This window comes from Aotus nancymaae, unplaced genomic scaffold (genome assembly GCF_030222135.1).
Source record: "Aotus nancymaae isolate 86718 unplaced genomic scaffold, 86718_ANA_hifiasm-v0.15.2.pri h1tg000011l, whole genome shotgun sequence".
Lineage (NCBI taxonomy): Eukaryota > Metazoa > Chordata > Mammalia > Primates > Aotidae > Aotus > Aotus nancymaae.
The window spans coordinates 47131706-47149501 of NW_026988422.1; the positions used below are offsets into that span (position 1 = coordinate 47131706).

General features: G+C 36.8%; 1 protein-coding gene across 2 annotated transcripts in view; it reads right to left on the minus strand.

Annotated features, from left to right (window-relative positions):
• Positions 1-11130: 11130 nt before the first annotated feature.
• Positions 11131-17796, minus strand: part of PPP2R5E (protein phosphatase 2 regulatory subunit B'epsilon) — a 171128-nt gene continuing 164462 nt past the window's right edge. For both annotated transcript variants that reach the window (XM_064374914.1, XM_012464177.3), the window contains exon 14: positions 11131-15894. In XM_064374914.1, the coding sequence (XP_064230984.1) occupies positions 15795-15894 (100 nt within the window). In that variant the 3' untranslated portion in view covers positions 11131-15794. The remainder of the gene's footprint in view (positions 15895-17796) is intronic.

Consider the following 17796-nt stretch of genomic DNA (forward strand, 5'->3'; position numbering starts at 1 on the left):
ATGTAAGACGATGAGATGGGATTGATTTGGGTGAAGGGACCCTGTTTTAGGTAGACCAGTCAAAAGAGTCCACTGATGAGTTGATATCTAAGCAAAGAGGGAGAAAAGTAGCCAACCATACAAAGTGCTGGGGGCAGAGGAAACAGCAAATGCAAAGGCTCTGAGGCACGGCCAAGGACAGGATGGTGGCCAAAGGGGTTAGGATGGGTGAGAAAAGGAGAGGAGTGGCAGGAGAGAGGACAAGAATTAGGTAGCGACACCTTGAAGGCTGTGGTCAGGAATCTAGTTTTTGTTCCTTGTGTATCAGGTAGTTTTGGAAAGGTTCCAGAAAGGGGAGTGACATCAATCCATTACCCTTTCTTTGGGCTTTTGGTCATTTATCTTAATCAGTGATGAATCGGGGGGATGGAAACAAACCATGAGTTTCCTGGGAAAAAACACAGCAAGATCTTTGTATTTATTCCCTTGGGTGCGCACAGTCCTTTTTATAACCTAAACTTAGAGACTTACTGCCATCCATGTGTTGCTGAGAACAGTCACGCAGTTTGCCAGGAAGTCACGCCCGAGGAAACCATGACTGGTACTTCTAGAGGTAGAGACACAGCCACACCTGGTCACCAGGTATACACTGGAGCACCACAGCCTCTTGTCACTAGATGGTGATAGAGCAGAATAGTCTCTCCCAACCTGTCTTCTGTCTTCTGTTTCTCACTTCAGTTTCTGGTTTTTGTCTTTAAAAGAAATCAGTAAAAATTCAGCAAGCCACTCATGTGTGACACATGCCCTTTTCTGCAAGGACGTTACACTTTGATAAACAGTAAAAATGAAAGGATGCATGTGATTTCTTAATGAAAAGAAAGCCTCCCATTGATGTGCTTTTTATTCATAAGCTTTTAAAATGATTCTCCCCAGCACTTCCCTTCTCTCCCCCACCTGCTGTAATTTAGTTAAATTGTCCTTGCAGCCAGCATTTATGGATCTTCAGAGGTTTCTCTCTGTGATAATTCCTCATCAAATTACCAATAAGAAGGATATGAAACTACAGCCCCCACAAGGATGCCTGGTGACCTTCGGCTCTGAGAGTTACAGTCTGCAGAAGCAATAAAATTCCTCTCCCTCTCCTGACAATGGCCCCTTCCCAGCCAGCCAGACCTCCTGTAGCCAGCACTGGGCTTTCTAAAGAGACAATGTTGTTCCGGAGTTCTCACAAAGAAATTGGCCGTCCTTTGCAAATCCACAAGCTTGATTTGTTCAATCATCATCACTTGACACTTCAGATTGCTCATTATGTGAATTCGCTATTGTCTGAGACACTCCAGGTGCTGAAGTGCAATGGGGAACAGTGATAATATCCTTTTTGTGTCAGTGAAATAGCCTGTAAACGCCTAACTCATTAACACCATCTGATGTTCACATTTCCTCATTGAAGCAAACTAGGAGACTATTTGTGCCAGGTTTCTTTCTAATCTGGGATACAATAAACAGTGGCACAGGTCAGTTCCTGACCCCTGCATTCTCAAAAGCTAAAAAAAAAAAGGTATCTGGGGAGATATCAGGCAACCTGTTGCTTCCTAAAGCCTGATGTGGATCTGCTTTATCTTTATATATGTAATCACGTTGGCCTCAAAGAAAGTCCCTTTATACTAATAGGCATGTCTCAATCTGCTGAGGCTGTCTCAGATCCGTGACACTGAGCTTTTGAAAAAAGAACGGACTATTTATCTGACCCGTTTTTCAGGCATTGAGACTTTAGCAAAACATAGATATGCCTCCTGCATGAACACTCACTACTCTCCTTTTTTGACTACTTTTAACTAATTTTAGCTTCTTAAACTGTAATTGCTTCCACATTTCCAATTTGCTTAGACTGCTCTTTCTTGTTTTAGCAACTCTACAGACATTAAGGATTCGGCTCTCTTGCACCACCTCTACCTCTTCTCCCACTCTAATAGAGTTATATAGCACTGTTATTAATTAAATCAATAATCAAAGCTTGTGACTAACATGACTGTAAATATTCTCTGCCAAGCCAGTAATACACTATGATTACTTTTTCTCTCTTACAAAGCTTTTTCCCCTGGAATCTCTAATTGCCTATCTTATTCTCTCTTACCCTGTCTGTCATTTACATTTCATTGATCCTTTCTGATTGTTCTATCAGTTTTTCTATCACATCCTTCCTTCAACCCTCCCCTGCCCTTTTTTGTTGCTTGCAGAGTCTTTTAACCCCATGCTTCAATCTGCAATGGTTGCCTCTAGTCCTGCTATATAATTATTTCCCACTGGTGGCCCCCAAGGAGGGATCTACTGTTTCCTGGATCCTATGTCTTCTGCTTTCTTGTTTTATTCTCTTTGTTTTTCTGGAATACACCCTCAAGTAGGTCTGAACCTAAACAAAATGCATGAGAAGTACATTTTCTGAATACAGCAGGTCTGAAACTCAACCCTCACAATTGATTGGGTGCATATGGAAGTCTAGGTTGAAAATCACTTTTCCTTAAAAATTTAAAAGCACTGTCCCATTGTCTTTTTCACGTAGTGATACTTTTGAGGAGTTCCATCATTCTGAATCTTGATTCTCTAAATGTTTTCCCCTGACTGGGAGACTTTAGAATCTGTCTACTCTTTATTCTTCATATGTTGTGAAAATTTCAGAAGTATGTACCTTGATGAGAGTCTTTTTCACTCATTTTGATGGGCACCCAGTGGACCCTATAAATCTGAATCTGGGTAATCCTGGGTAATACCAAAGAGAAATGAAAAATTGTTATCAAAGACCTGCACACAAATGATTATAGTAGCTTTATTCAAAATTATTTACCAAAAATTGGAAACAACCCAGATGTTCTTTAACTGGCAAGTAGACAAGGAACAATGGAACATATTCAGCAATAAAGGAATGAACTACTGATTCACACAACATGGATGAATCTTAAATGCATTTTGCTAAGTGAAATCAGATAGGTTCATTTGTATGGCTACATGTTACATGATCCCATTTATACCGCACTCTGGAAAGGCAAAACTATAGGAAGGAAAATAGATTACGGGTCCTATGGCTTGGGCTGACAAGAGAAACGGTCTAAAGAGGAGGAGCAGGAGGAAGTTTTGAAGGGCAATGGAACTCTTCCACATCGAACTGTGGTGGAAGATACCAGGTTCTACACATTTGTCCAAACCAAAGGACTGTACAAAACAAAGAAATGAATGGTGTTGTATTTAAATTTTAAAAAATCAACCAAGATGTGGAGGAAAAAATGAAAAGGAGACTATGACAAATATTTAACAACTTTATTACAAATTAATTCTATAACCACACTGAAGTGGATGGGGAAGAAAGAAGTTGACCTAAATTGCTGTGGAAAGCAGTGCTTTAAATGAATACTGTGAAGCTAAAGACAAAAAGAAGTGTATACAAAAGCTGTAATATAGTTGGTAAATTTGTTTCTTATATAGGTATTGGTTAAGAACTCTGAAACTACCTTACCTGTGTATTAAAGTTGAACAAATAAGTAAATGAATTACAGATAATATTACCAGTTTTATCACTGTTGGAGAAAGGAGTTACAAATAAGGAAAAGGAGAAGCTAGCATGAACTCCAGGGTGCTGGATTAGAGCTGGAGGTTTTAGTAATGTATTCATGTTTTTAAAAATATATGTAGATAAACATGGAAACACAGATGTGTGTGCACTAGTGTACATACACATATATCCTAGAAATATCTACTGGGAGGGGCTGGAAACAGCAGCAATGAATAAACCTAGCACCCAGATCTTGGTTTCTAAATACCATTCTGTAATAAAAGAAAGCAGAATTCATTAGAGAACTTGTTGTTCCTGGGGCCAGGCCAGGGAAAACACAAAATAAGCCTGAAGCATGTAGCGGTGCCACAAAGAAAGAAAGTGCTTTAGAAGGGAGGGGTATGGCCGGGTACAGTGGCTCACGCCTGTAGTCCCAGCACTGTGGGAGGCCGAGGCGGGTGGATCACGAGGTCAGGAGTTGAAGACCATCTTGGCCAACATGGTGAAACCCCATCTCCACTAAAAATACAAAAATTAGCTGGGCGTGGTGGTACGTGCCTGTAGTCCCAGCTACTCGAGAGGCTGAGGCAAGAGAATCATTTGAACTGGGCAGGCAGAGGTTGCATCTACTCTTCCTTACAGAAGAATTTCAATTCATAAGTTTATTAGGAATGAGGTAAAACAGAAAACTGCCATTAGAACACTGTACTAAAAATTAGCAAACAAGCGTTTAAGCAGAAATAGATATCTGCATAGTCAAAGCATTTAGCAATTACAAAAAGAAAAATAGTAATTTTATGGTGGAAAATCCTTCTAAACAGAACCAAAATCAAATGATCAAGGTTGACATCACCAGTGATACACAGAAAACATGCAACCCCTGATATCATGCACTAAAAGAGGCTTATCCACTCTGAAACGCCTGTCCAAATAATGTATTAACTGCAATCTAATCATGAGAAAATATCAGAAAAACCCAAATTGAGGGACTTTCTGAAAAATGACTAGAAAATAACAAAAGTATCAGTTGTGGCCGGGTGTGGTGGCTCATGCCTATAATCCTAGCACTTTGGGAGACCAAGGCGAGCAGATCACCTGAGGTCAGGCATTTGAGACCAGCCTGGCCAACATGGTGCAACCCCATCTCTACTAAAAATACAAAAAATTAGCTAGGCATGGTGGCATGTGCCTGTAATCCCAGCTACTCAGGAGGCTGAGGCAGGAGAATCACTTGAACCTGGGAGGCAGAGGCTGTAGTGAGCTGAGATCGCACCACGGTACTCTAGCCTGGGTGACAGAGTGAGACGTCACCTCAAAAAAAAAAAAAAAAAAGGTATCAGTTGTGGAATTTAGGGAAAGACTGTGGAACTGTCACAGATTGGAAAAGACCAAGGAGACATAACAATTAAATATAATGTGGAATCTGGATTGAATTCTAAAAGACAAAAAGGAAAGAGTAGTGAAATTGGAATAAGTTCTGTATTTTAGTTAATAGTACTGTGTCTAAGATAATCGTACTAAGGGTAAGTGTTCTATGGTTATAGAAGATGTTAACACAAGGGGAAACAGTGTAGGGCACTCAGGAATTCCTGGTATTATTTTTCAACACTTCCTTAAGTCAAAAATTATCTAAAAATATAATGTTTAAAAAAAACAAATAATTTGAATTAAAATGAGTCTTTTTTTTGAAAAATGAGTCATTTTTAAAATAAACTAAGTTACAAGTATAACACAGTACAGATCACCCTTGAACAACATGGGTTTGAATAGCACTTATACAGGGATTTTTTTCTGCCCCTGCCATCCCTGAGACAAAACCTAATCCCTCCTCCCCCTCCTCCTCCTCCTCAGCCTACTAAAAGTGAAGATGATAAGGATGAAGGCCTTTATGCTGATCAATTTCCACTTAATGAACAGTAAACAAATTCTCCTTATGATTTTCTTAGTAACATTTTCTTTTCTATAGCTTACTTTATTGTAAGAGTATAGTATATAATACATATAACATATAAAATGTACAAACATATAACATACAACATATGTTAGATGACTTTTTTATGTTACTGGTAAGGTCAGTAGGCTACTGGTAGTTAAGCTCTTGAGGGGGTCAAAAGATTTTCAACTGTGAGGCGCGTCAGTGCCCCTAACACCCATGTTGTTGAAGAGTCAACTATATGCGGCAAAATTCTTGACAGTGATGTGTAAACAGCCGATGTGTGGGAAATTATAATAATCTTGACTTAGCACAATGCCTGATATGCAGAAATACATGTGGGGAGGGGAGGGGTGAACTACGGTTCTCCACAATATAACCTTTGAGGGAAGATCTGCTTTCAGAATATCTGACTGAAATCCTACTAAACCTCCTCTTGAAGATAAAAATGATAAAAATCTAGACAAAATACAAAGGGCAGAGTGCAAAATACAAAGGAAGAAAGGCAACTAGAAAGCCCTGAAAGGCATATTCTGGAGGGAAGTCAACTTGGGAAGAAAAGGACGATACTGGGTAAGGTTTCCATGTTTATGAGTTTTAGGCTGAGCATCAACACTACATGAGGCAGAATACCAACAGAAAAACTGTCTTTCTGGCCTGAAGAACCAGAGGGGAGAGTTCAGGGCATCCACAGACATTGGGAGTGAGGGTATACTCCACAAAAGAGAGACTCAGAAAAGAGCACACAAAATCCTGCATGTAACTCAGCCCAAATCTATGGCTAACCCAAGCCTTAGATTTATGGAACAAACTCAAGGGAAGGATAAAATAATTAAACTGAGATTTGAACTTCAGCTGCTGCCCCAGAGGAGTAGCAGTTTGAGTACTTCCAAGTTAATTGTTTGCTAAAACAAAATAATCAAAACTCTTCAGAGGAATACTACACAATCCAAAGTTCCCATAACGTAATATTCAAAATAGCCAGGACAGGATCCAAAATTGCTTGACCCAAGAAAAACCAGGAAAATGTGACAAATTCCCAAGAAAAAGGCTTAAAACAGATCCTGAGATGACCCAGATGTTGGAATTTGCAAACAGGAAGTTTATGACAAATATTCCAATTATGCTCAGTGATGTTAAGAAATACCTCTGGCTGGGCATGGTGGCTCACGCCTGTAATCCCAACACTTTGGGAGGCTGAGGTGGGTGGATCACCTGAGGCTAGGAGTTTAAGACCAGTCTGGCCAACATGGTAAAATCCCATCTCTACTAAAAGTACAAAAATTAGCCAGGCGTGGTGGCATATGCCTATAATCCCAGCTAGCCAGGAGGCTGAGACAGGAGAATCACCGGAACCCAGGAGGCAGAGGCTGCAGTAAGCTGAGATCGTGCCACTGCACTCCAGCCTGGGCAAGAGAGCAAGACTCCATCTCAAAAAAAGAAAAGAAAAAGAAATATGGTGAATAAAGGGATAGGCAATCTCAACAGAGAAAGAGAAACTATAAAAATGAAACAAGTGAGCCGGGAACAGTGGCTCACACCTGTAACCCCAGCACTTTGGGAGGCTGAGGCGGGCGGATCACGAGGTCAAGAGTTCAAGACCATCGTGGCCAACATGGTGAAAACCTGTCTCTACTAAAAATAACAAAAATTAGCCGGGCATGGTAGGATGTACCTGTAGTCCCAGCTACTCGGGAGGCTGAGGTGGAAGAATCACTTGAACCCAGGAGGTGGAGACTACAGTGAGCAGAGACCGCACCACTGCATTCCAGCCTGGCAACAGAGCAAGACTCCATTACACACACACACCCCCACACACACACACCCACACACACACCAAGTAGAAATTCTAAGGTAAAAAATGCAATATCTAAAAGAAAAAAAGTACTGTATGGATTTAACAGCAAATAAAGACGACAGGAAACAACCAGTGAACTTAAAGACAAATCAGTAAGTTTTCCAATTTAAAGAACACTGAAAAGAAAGATATTCTTTAAAAAAGAACGTGGCACATCCAGTAAGGTGACAAAAACAACAATAATAATAATGAGAAAGTAAGTCCTGGCATGGATGTGGAGCAATGAGAACCCTCTGCCAGCAAGGATGTAAAATAGTGCAGCTGCTGTGAAAAAGTTTGACAGTTTCTCAAAAAGTCAAACAGCAATTCTATTCTTACCACTATATCCAAAAAAATTAAAAATAGGTATTCAACAAAAACTTAAAGTGAATATTCCTAGAAGCACGATTTACAAGAGCCATACAGTAAAAATAACCGAAATGTCCATAAACTGATAAATGAATAAACAGATGTGGTATATCCATATGACAGAATATTATTCAGCCATTAAAAAGAATGAAGAACTGATACATGCTACAACATAAATGAACCTCAAAAACATTATGCTAAATGAAAGAAGTCAGACACAAAAAGTCACATATTGTATGATTCCACTGATATGAAATATCCAGAATAGGTAAATCCATACAGGCAGAAAGCAGATTAGTGGTTGCCGGGGGCTGAGGAAGGAATAGGAAGTGACTGCTTCATGGGTGCTGTGTTTCCTTTTAGGGGAGGAAAATATTTTCAACTAGATAGAAATGATGGCTGCACAATATTGTGAATACATCAAATGCCAATAAATCATACACTTTAAAATGGCAATTTTTATGTGAATTTCATCTCAATAAAAAAAGAATCAAAAACCAACAGTACCTCTGTGACCTATAGTCAATACCAAAAAATTAATACATAATTAGCATCACAGAAGATGACAAAAGAAAGAACAGGGCAGAGACAATACTTGAAAAAATAATTCTTTCAAGTATTTGACTAGAAACTTACCACAAGCACCATGAAAGGTTATAAATTTAGATATTTAAGAAGCTGAGTGATACACAGAGAGAGATCTAGATTCTTTTTTTTTCCTTTTTTTTATTTCCAGACATCCTCTGAAAAGATCTAGATTCTTACCTTACAACCTACACATAGATGTTTATCCCAGAAATTAATGTAACCAACTACAATTAAAAAAATCATATCATCATTTTAATATATATAGAAAAAGTATTTAACAAATAACATTCTTCATAATAAAAACTCTCAGCAACTAGAAAGAAAAAGGATCCTTCTCAATCTGATAAAAGGCATCTAGGAAAAACCTACAGCTAACAACACATTTAATTACGATTAAATAAATGAAGAGTAATGCCATGTTTATGGATTATGTCTTAGTCTATTTTGTGCTGTTATAACAGAATACCAGAAACTGCATAACTTATAAAGAAAAGAAATTTATTTCTCACAGTTCTGGAGGCTGCGAAGTCCAATATCAAGGTGCTGGCATCTGGCAAGAACTTTCCTGCTTGTCATCCCAAGATGGAAGGGAAAAGGGGGAGGTATATTGGGGAGGAAAGGAGAGGGACGGAGGGAGGGAAAGACAGGGAGAAAGAGAGAGAGAGAGAGAGAGAACAAAACTCACCCTTTTATTAAATACAACTCCCTTAACAACAAACCCACCCCCCAGTCTCCCAGTAATGGCATCAATCCATTCATGAGAGCAGAGCCCTCATGTAACCCAAATCAGGCTTTTTCTTTCCCTTTGGTAGACATGCTGCTTCTAAATTTTTTGAAGAAATGCAAAAGACTTAGAATACTGAGAGTAATTTTGAAAAATACAAAACTGAAAGACAACTTGATTCAAGATAATTATAAAGCTACAGCAATCAGGACAGTGTGGTTCTGGCATAAGAATAAAAAAATCAACCATTAGAACACAAGAGAGAACCCAGATTAGACATACAATTTTAAGGTAGCTTTTTGACAAGAAAGCATTTGTTTGGGGAGACTTTTCAACAATTGCTCCCACAATAACTGGATATCCACATGGAAAAACTGGATCTAGATTCCTATTTTATAACATAAGAAAATAATCCAAGATAAACCACAGATCTCAGCATAAAAGCTAAAATTAGAAAGCTCTTACAGAAAACATAAGGGAATATTTTTTGGCCTGGAATAGGAAAATGGGGTAGGAAAGGTTTCTTAGGTTACAAAAAAAAAAATCATAAAAGCAAGTAATTCTGCCTTTCTGAGAATGTGTATTATGTGTATAATGAACATGTATGATGAACATGCATTACAGATGAATCATTCATGTACATGTCTTAGACCCATTATTTAATCTGTAAGTCTCAATTCCTCATGTGTTTAATAAGGCCAATAATCTTATCAATTTTTTTTTTGTAATAATAAAATTAAGAACCTATCCAGAGGTTCTCTCACTTGGCTGATAGGCAATAAATGTCTGTCTACTCATGTTCCCAGTCGTCTACAAAAAGTATGTGCCTAATAATAAAAAAGCAATACTTTCTTCAAAAAAAAAAAATCATTTTTAAAAAGTCAAACTGGGCCGGGTGCGGTGGCTCACACCTGTAATCCTAGCACTTTGGGAGGCCGAGGTGGGTGGATCACCTGAGGTCGGGAGTTCAAGACCAGCCTGGTCATCATGGTGAAACCCCATCTTAAAAAAAACAAAAAAGTCAAATTAATTACCCTTTAGCTATCACATACTTAGTTTCAGTTTAAAAAAATTAAAGTCTAATGTAAACTTAATCTAATAGAAACATTACTTAATAGACATATTACTTATACAAAAATCCATATATTTACAGTACATTTACCTTGCCTCCATTCTTGTAAATATTTATAGACAGGAAGCAACAATATGCAAAGAATTAAATATTTTCTTAAAATCATCTCTTAAGTCTCTCGAACCCTAAAATTTTTTGTTACAAATTTCTTCTTTCTAACTTACCAGAAGGTTGATCTTCAGATGCTACAAGTGGTTATGCTTTGAAATACAAAATGTCAGACATTTACAAGGGCTTTTCCCTTCCAAACTCAGATTAATTTTAATATGAAACATTAATTGAATAATTCCACATGGTTCCAAATTTGATGTAATTGAATTTGCCAAGGGAGTAGATCACCCCTAAATCAAATACTTTACCAAAAAAAAAAACTATCCCAGGGTAGCTTAAAGATAACTGCAAATTACTGAAAACACTTCTCATTAATTTGCTGTAAGGACTATGTCCCCTCCACTTGAATCTGAGCAGGCTCTGTGACCGCCTGACCAATACAATATGATGCAGGTGATGCCATGACAGTATCTGGGCCCAGGCCTCAAAGAACAGGCAGTTTCTACTTTGTGCCTCCTAGAACCCACCTGCCATGCTGTAAGGAAGCCCAAGAAGAAAGTACTGTGAGGAAGAACTGAGACCCCTGACTGAACTCCAAGCCAACTGTCAGCACTAACTTGTCAACCATGTAAGTGAGCCATGTTGGAAGTGAAGTTTCCTGTCCCACCTGTGACACCCCAGTTAATACTCGAGAATCAGAAACAAGATGTTATTGCTAAGCCTTTCCCAAACTATAGATTTGTGATGAGAATAAATCGTTGTTCTTCTAAGCTGCTACTTTTGGAGTAGTATTTATACAGCAATAGATACTGGACCATTCCCCAATATTAGATAATCATAAACTGACTTCTCAAAATGAAAGCCTAAACATACCAACCCCACTGCCTCAAAGCTAAGTTAATCAAATCTAATATTTGGTTCAAAAGGCCACGGAGTTCAGAAACAAACAAACAAAAACAGCCAGGCACCTGAAAACTCTTCACTGCTTCTTTATTATGATGCACCCACAGTACAGAACCTCTCACACATCTGTGAAAGGGGAAGGTTACATTTCTTTTTGGGGAGCACCTTCATTTTTGTTTCTGTTACCACTTTGAAGAAAGCAAATCATTTCCAAAGAAAAACATTTTAAATTCCAAGTGTTTAAGACTCAGCTTGCATTTTGTTGTGTTTGAAAAGGAAGTAGCATGTTTTAGCTAGAGGTGGAAGATTGTTTTGTGGCATTTTAAGTTTGATGTGGATCAGAAGTCTTCACTGTCTGGTTGAACCAGTCTGTAGTTTTCATATGCAACTTTTCATATCAAAAATGTTTCATTTTTACTTCTACTCACAAAGAGATGCTGTTTAAAAAAACACACACACACAGCTAAATTTAAAACCGATCATGAACCACAGCATTACTAACAGGGAAAATGAACTTTTGCTGCCCTCTCCTGCTAAAACAATGAAATACTAAAATACCAAAAGATTTATGAAGCTAAAGCGAAGTCCTCAAACCAAAAGCAAAGGACATGTCATTCTCATTATACTTCAATCAAAAATCAGACAACAACCAGAAAATGCATTGGTAATATTTATATTTGAAAGTTCCCCATTGATACATGAGGTTTGGATTACAACTTATTTACAATAAGTGATTTCGAAAAAAGTAAAGAAAGAGGAAGGAAGGGAAGGGGGAAGGAGGAAAAGAGAGGCTGAGAGAGAGAAAAGAAAGAGAAAGGTGGGGAAAGAAAGGAGGGAGGGAAGGAAGAAAAGGAAACCTATATTCATAGACATCATAATATGGGATGTTTATTTCCAAGAGAGATACTACTGCTGCTGTCGTGCACAAGAAGCAGCACAAATTAACATTCCGCTAGATCACAATTTGCTCAACTTTCTCTCAAGATGCACAATCCTTCTTTTAGATTTTCAAAATTAAATATAGAGGAATATAAAATGCAATGCCAATATACCTACTACAAAACTCCTTTGTGGCTCATTCCTTAACTCCACTCAGAGAAGCAGCTGAGCCGAAATACAAAAATAAAAATATTGTTGTGCAAATAAAACATCAGTGATCACGTTTGGTGCCACCTTTTTGTTACAGGTGACTGTCACTTTATGATAACATTGGTAATAGCATCAAAAGAGAATCTCTTCATTTCCTGGGCCAGGTCAGTGCATCCAATTAAAAGGAAAAAAGAAAACAAGGAAAAACAAAACAAAACAAAAAACCCACAACCCCAAAAAACTCTAAACACTTAAAAATGCCGATAACATCCATACATCCCTTTCCCATCCCACCCTCATCCCCACAAAAAAATAAAAAAGCTTTTAAAGCTCTAAATATACTTTTTTTGTTTCTTTCCATAGTGTGATTGAGCCTAGGGCTATACATTTAAGTATAGCAGGTGCAATTACAAGCAAGTCCTGGCTCTGCACCCTGGACTATCCCACGCATAGGAGGTACAAAATAAATTAAACCCTTTCATTTAGGCAAACAAGCCCAAGATGAAGGAGCATAACCCTGCTTGTGAGTATCCAGCGGCATCGAGGGTATTATTTATCTCTTATTTTTTTATTTTTTCTTTTCTTTTATAAAAAAGTCAGATGTTAGGGAGAGAAAAATATAATAAAATTTAAAAGGAAAAAACTCAACACTGAAGGAAAACAACTGGGGGTATTTGCACAATGAGAAAAAGGAATGCATGCTTGATTCAAAGTATGAGATGGATGAATTCACTCACATAGTTGTTCTAGGCCCACAGCCTAAGGCCTCAGCATCATTCTAAACCACAGGGCTGTGCGTATTTTTTTTCTTCCAAAGACACTCTTAATCCTATCCCTGAAACCAATATGGTAAGGATAAGGTTGGAGTGAGTATCACTCACTAACTACAATATTTGCTATTTTAAAAATATATTTATATATAGTTCTGGAAATTATGAAGCAAACAAAATATAACACAAAGATGCATTTGTCACAATTAACTCAAGTTGTAGCAACAGCAGAACTGTGGGAAGGGACAGAGAGAGAGGGTTGCTGCAAATGCAGCAAGTACATCCTGAAATATGTCACATAGTGCAACAGTCAGATTACCTCAGTTACTCTGCGTCACCGCACACAACATGACAAATGTCACATTGTCACTTTCCATTAAAAAAGAAAAAGACAGTGTTTCTTCTCAGAAGTTGCCCCATGAATTTTAGACATATAGCTTTAATTTGTTCTTTAAATATGTCTAAAATTTGGCTTTATTCTTGTCAGTTTGGAATGATCAACATACAAAATTGACATCAAGGAGGAGAGCTGTAAGTTTTCACCTTTACTCTTGAAGACAGGGTAAGGTGCAAAAAGGGTCCTGGCCTTTCTCATTTCAAATGACTGCATTTCATTCCAATGGGCAGAGATTCTTCATAAACCTGTGATTTTAATGTCTTCTACCTAAAAAGATGAATTAATGGCAAACAAAAGTTTATACTATCAAAATAAATATAATGCAGAGTTAAAACTAAAGGGCTAAAATCACAAGAGCTAAAAAGGAGAAGATTGTTACAAATTTATTTTTTATCACCTTGTTCCAGCATTTTTAAAGTCAGTTGTTTTGTTTTTAGCAACCTCTGCCAACTTTACAGTGAATCCTTATCAATGTTCTTTTAAAAAAAAAAACTATTAATTCCATTAAATCATGTTGTGTCTGGTGTTGCATATGACTTTTTTTTTTTTTTTTAACTGCTGTTTCTTTTTAGGAATTAACAATGCCAGTTTTGTTTTTGTTTTTTTACAAAGTTACCGAGATGACAATATCCATAATTAGCTGACTCTTACGTACACACTGTGACCTGATAATCCTGAAAACCTTTTTGGGAGAGAGAGGTGGTCAGCAGCTTTTTTTCCTTTTTCTTGAAAATAATAAAACTGCATATTCTACTTTATATTTAAATGTAAAGAAGAAAATATACAAGCCCATATTTGTATTGTATTTCTATTAAGAGCAACAATAGTTCATATGTTCGTGTTTGTTACTACAATTCAACATATGAACACAGAATCAGCTCTATAATACTGCTGGAAGTGATGGTTTAGGATTACCAACTCACTGCTGCCATGTCCATAACAACCAAAAGCATCCTGGAAATAAACCCCCAAACACGTATCTTTCAGTATATAATAATGCTACTGCATTAGGTAAGTACATACTATACACAAGTTTTATCAGTGGTTTACCTACCCAAGATGTCGATTCTTCTTTTAAATACAAAGCAGAGAGCCAATAAGATATATATATATCTATCTATATATATGTATATATAGATATATATATATAATACAGCCCTAGATTTTGTTTTTGTTTTTGTTTTTTCTTAAACAATTTGGTCACGATGCACCTTTGATATAAAAGCATTTTTAAACTTTATTATTAATACTCAGGACATTAGGAATTTCCAGATTTTTTTCAGTAGCATTTGTAGAACCACTTTTGATAACAAATACAGTAGTTAGGAATATGCATCCAATTCAGAATGCATAATAATGTTTATCCTGAATCCTTTCCGGCTAAAAACAGGGCTGGCGCTGTGATGAGATATAGAACGAGAATCTACAAAAAACACTGTAACATGTTTGTTTTTTCCTAGAGGCTACATCCTCTTTTGCTGGAATACTTTATAAATACATATTAAAAAGTAAGGCAACAATTCCAAACAGTCCAAGCTGTTTGCTCAACTCTTTTCCCAATTAGCTTTGCAATCCCGGCGATCAATTTCATGGGTGTATTGTTTAGTGTTTGTCTTTATTTCAAATGGTCCAAAAGGATGTTTTTCTCACATTTCTGAAACATCTCTGGTATGTGTGTTCAATGATATATGCAACTAATACTGGTCAGGTACGGAAGCCTGTGATGTCCCAGTGCCTGTTTTCAAAGGATTCAAGACATTGATTTGGATTCAACATAAACTGATGCGTGAATCCAAAATTCCCTTTCCTACTATGTTTATCACCTCTTCTCTTTTAACTCCTAATTTTAAAACTAAAGGAGTACCAGGACTACCTGGTTACTGGAAAGATGTTCACCCCAGTAAACAGAACTTTTATCAGGGACCTTTATAATTCATGGCCCCATTCCACGTGGACATTCAACTCAGGAAGATGTGCAAAAGAAAAAGATGTCAAATTACAGTCAAGTGATCCAGAGGAGGATGTTATACAAACTTATAAGGAAATGACAGTCTTTTTTTCCTTTACTATAAATACATTTAACAGCTTAGCAGAAAGACAAGCTAAATTTAAGATTGTTCACATTTGAAAATTGTATCATACTCTCTGCTAGTGATAAATAAGGAACTCCCAATAATGGAATTTTAACATAGCAATTTCATCAACAGATCTTTGAAGACCGATTTGTTTTTTAGAGAGGGTTAGAACAATGATTATGTTTGCAAAGTTCTGAGAAGTCCATCTACTGTCCAAACTTTGGATTGAAGTCCTTATTTTTTTTTTCCTTTACTTAGAGACAGGTATATACAGTGCTGTTGTAATAATGAAACAAATGTGAAATCTACTGTAAAGTTGCACAATACAGAAAACTGTTGCTCCATCTTCTACTACATAAATGTGTGACTCCACAGGTTAGTAATGTTGTTGTCATTATTTTTGTTAAGTTGGAATTATTCCATCACGTCTAAGACCTCTCTTTAACTCCAGATCCTCCAATTTTTTCCACAATTCTTCACGCTCCTTTTCTTTCTTTTTCTCACTGAAGAAGAAACAGAATACAATGTAAACAACCGAGGTTTAATGAGATTATCCAACAATAACTGCCCCCTTAATAAATACTTAACATATTTTTCCCTATGTATATTTTAAAAGGTCTTTGAAAAAAAGTGGCTCAAGCCTGTGGGCAGTTTTCGTCTTGATTTTTCTCTCATGCTTTTTTGTTGACATTTACAGACACGTAAAAGTAGTATTAATGAACAGAGTAGGAGATGACAAAAATATTTTACAATTTCACCTTAATACTCCTTTACACTTAGCTTAATTCCAAAAATTAACTTTAAAATTACTAAGAAACAAAAATGGGAATGACTTATAAGTATCAGTTATCATAAAACCAAGGGCACATTAGTGATTTTCACTTGCAGATTAGTAAGAATTGAATTTTTCTTTATCTCCAAATAGTTTCTCAAAAAGGATGCCGGAGATGACACTGATACAGAGAATGTAGTAGGTCAAGAAAATATATCCTCTCCTTTATTCATACCTATTTTTCCTACCTCATGTATATTTAAACTTTTTATCAGTTTAGAAGAAACCAAAAACTTGTGATTTTACTTTTAATGAACTGAAAAGAACTTGGTTGACATTATTATGTATTAAATTTTAATGTATCAAGCCTTCAAATTGGGTTTAATATCAATTTTACTAGTGATTTTCAGACTTTGAGATTTCATTATTTGGTAAAATTTCCCCCAAAACTGGATGTTCAAAATAGAATCAACAAACTTTATTTGGCCAAGGACATTTTAAAATTACCACATTTTTACAAACAAGGATTTTTAACATCAACCAAGTAGGAAGTACATGATACAAGAATACAAGACTATATTGTAGGTTAAATAAATTCACATTTATTAAAAAAATTCACTGCACTGTCTCTGGTTTTTTCAGGTTGCAGTGAACCAATAAAAAGCAGACCTAGGCTGGGCTTGGTGGCTCACGCTTGTAATCCAAGCACTTTGGGAGGCCAAAGAGGGCAGATCACCTGAGGTCAGGATTTCAAGACCAGCCTGGTCAGCATGGTGAAGCCCCATCTCTAGTAAAAATACAAAAATTAGCTGGGCATGGTGGTGCATGCCTATAGTCCCAGCTACTCAGGAGGCTGAGGCAGGAGAATCACTTGAACCCTAGAGGCAGAGGTTGCAGTGAGCTGAGATCGCACCATTGCATACCATCCTGAGCAACAGAGCAAGACTCCATCTCAAAAAACAAACAAACAAACAAACAAACAAACCCAGATTAACATTCATAAATCCAGGAATTCAGAAAATTTCTGAAAATGGGGGCTCTGCTCTACCATCTCAGGCATGAGGATATAATCCGTGCACTACCTCACTTAGCAAGGATTAAACTTCAGCCACAATACAATTTTTACTCAGGGAAATTCACATGGGTTGAATGAAATTTGTATGTAATACCAATGCCTCATTTTTTAAAAACATTATAACCAACGTTTTTTAAAAGTTCTATTATCTAGAACAACAGAAATTAATCTTGATTCCCTCCAACTCCGAAAACACTCTAGAAAAACCTAAGTAATTTTATACTCCTATTCCACTAGAGACTTGAGGAAATGTTGGATTATATAATATGGTAATTAGTATCATCATTTAATAGGTAATATTTTCATAATTTAGGACTTGTTTACCATAATTAGCTTAGTTATCTCAAATATAAATCTGCACAATATAAATTTCAATGAGCAGAACTGTTTTCATAATTACCTATTTGTTAATTTGACCCTGAAAAATTGCATTTATAGGACAGTAAAGGCAAGATTAGATAATCCTCCAATCTAATCATTCTGGATTCCAGATTGTTCTTCTTTTTTTTTTTTTTTCTGAGAGATAGGTTCTCATTTTGTTCCCCAGGCTGAAGTGCA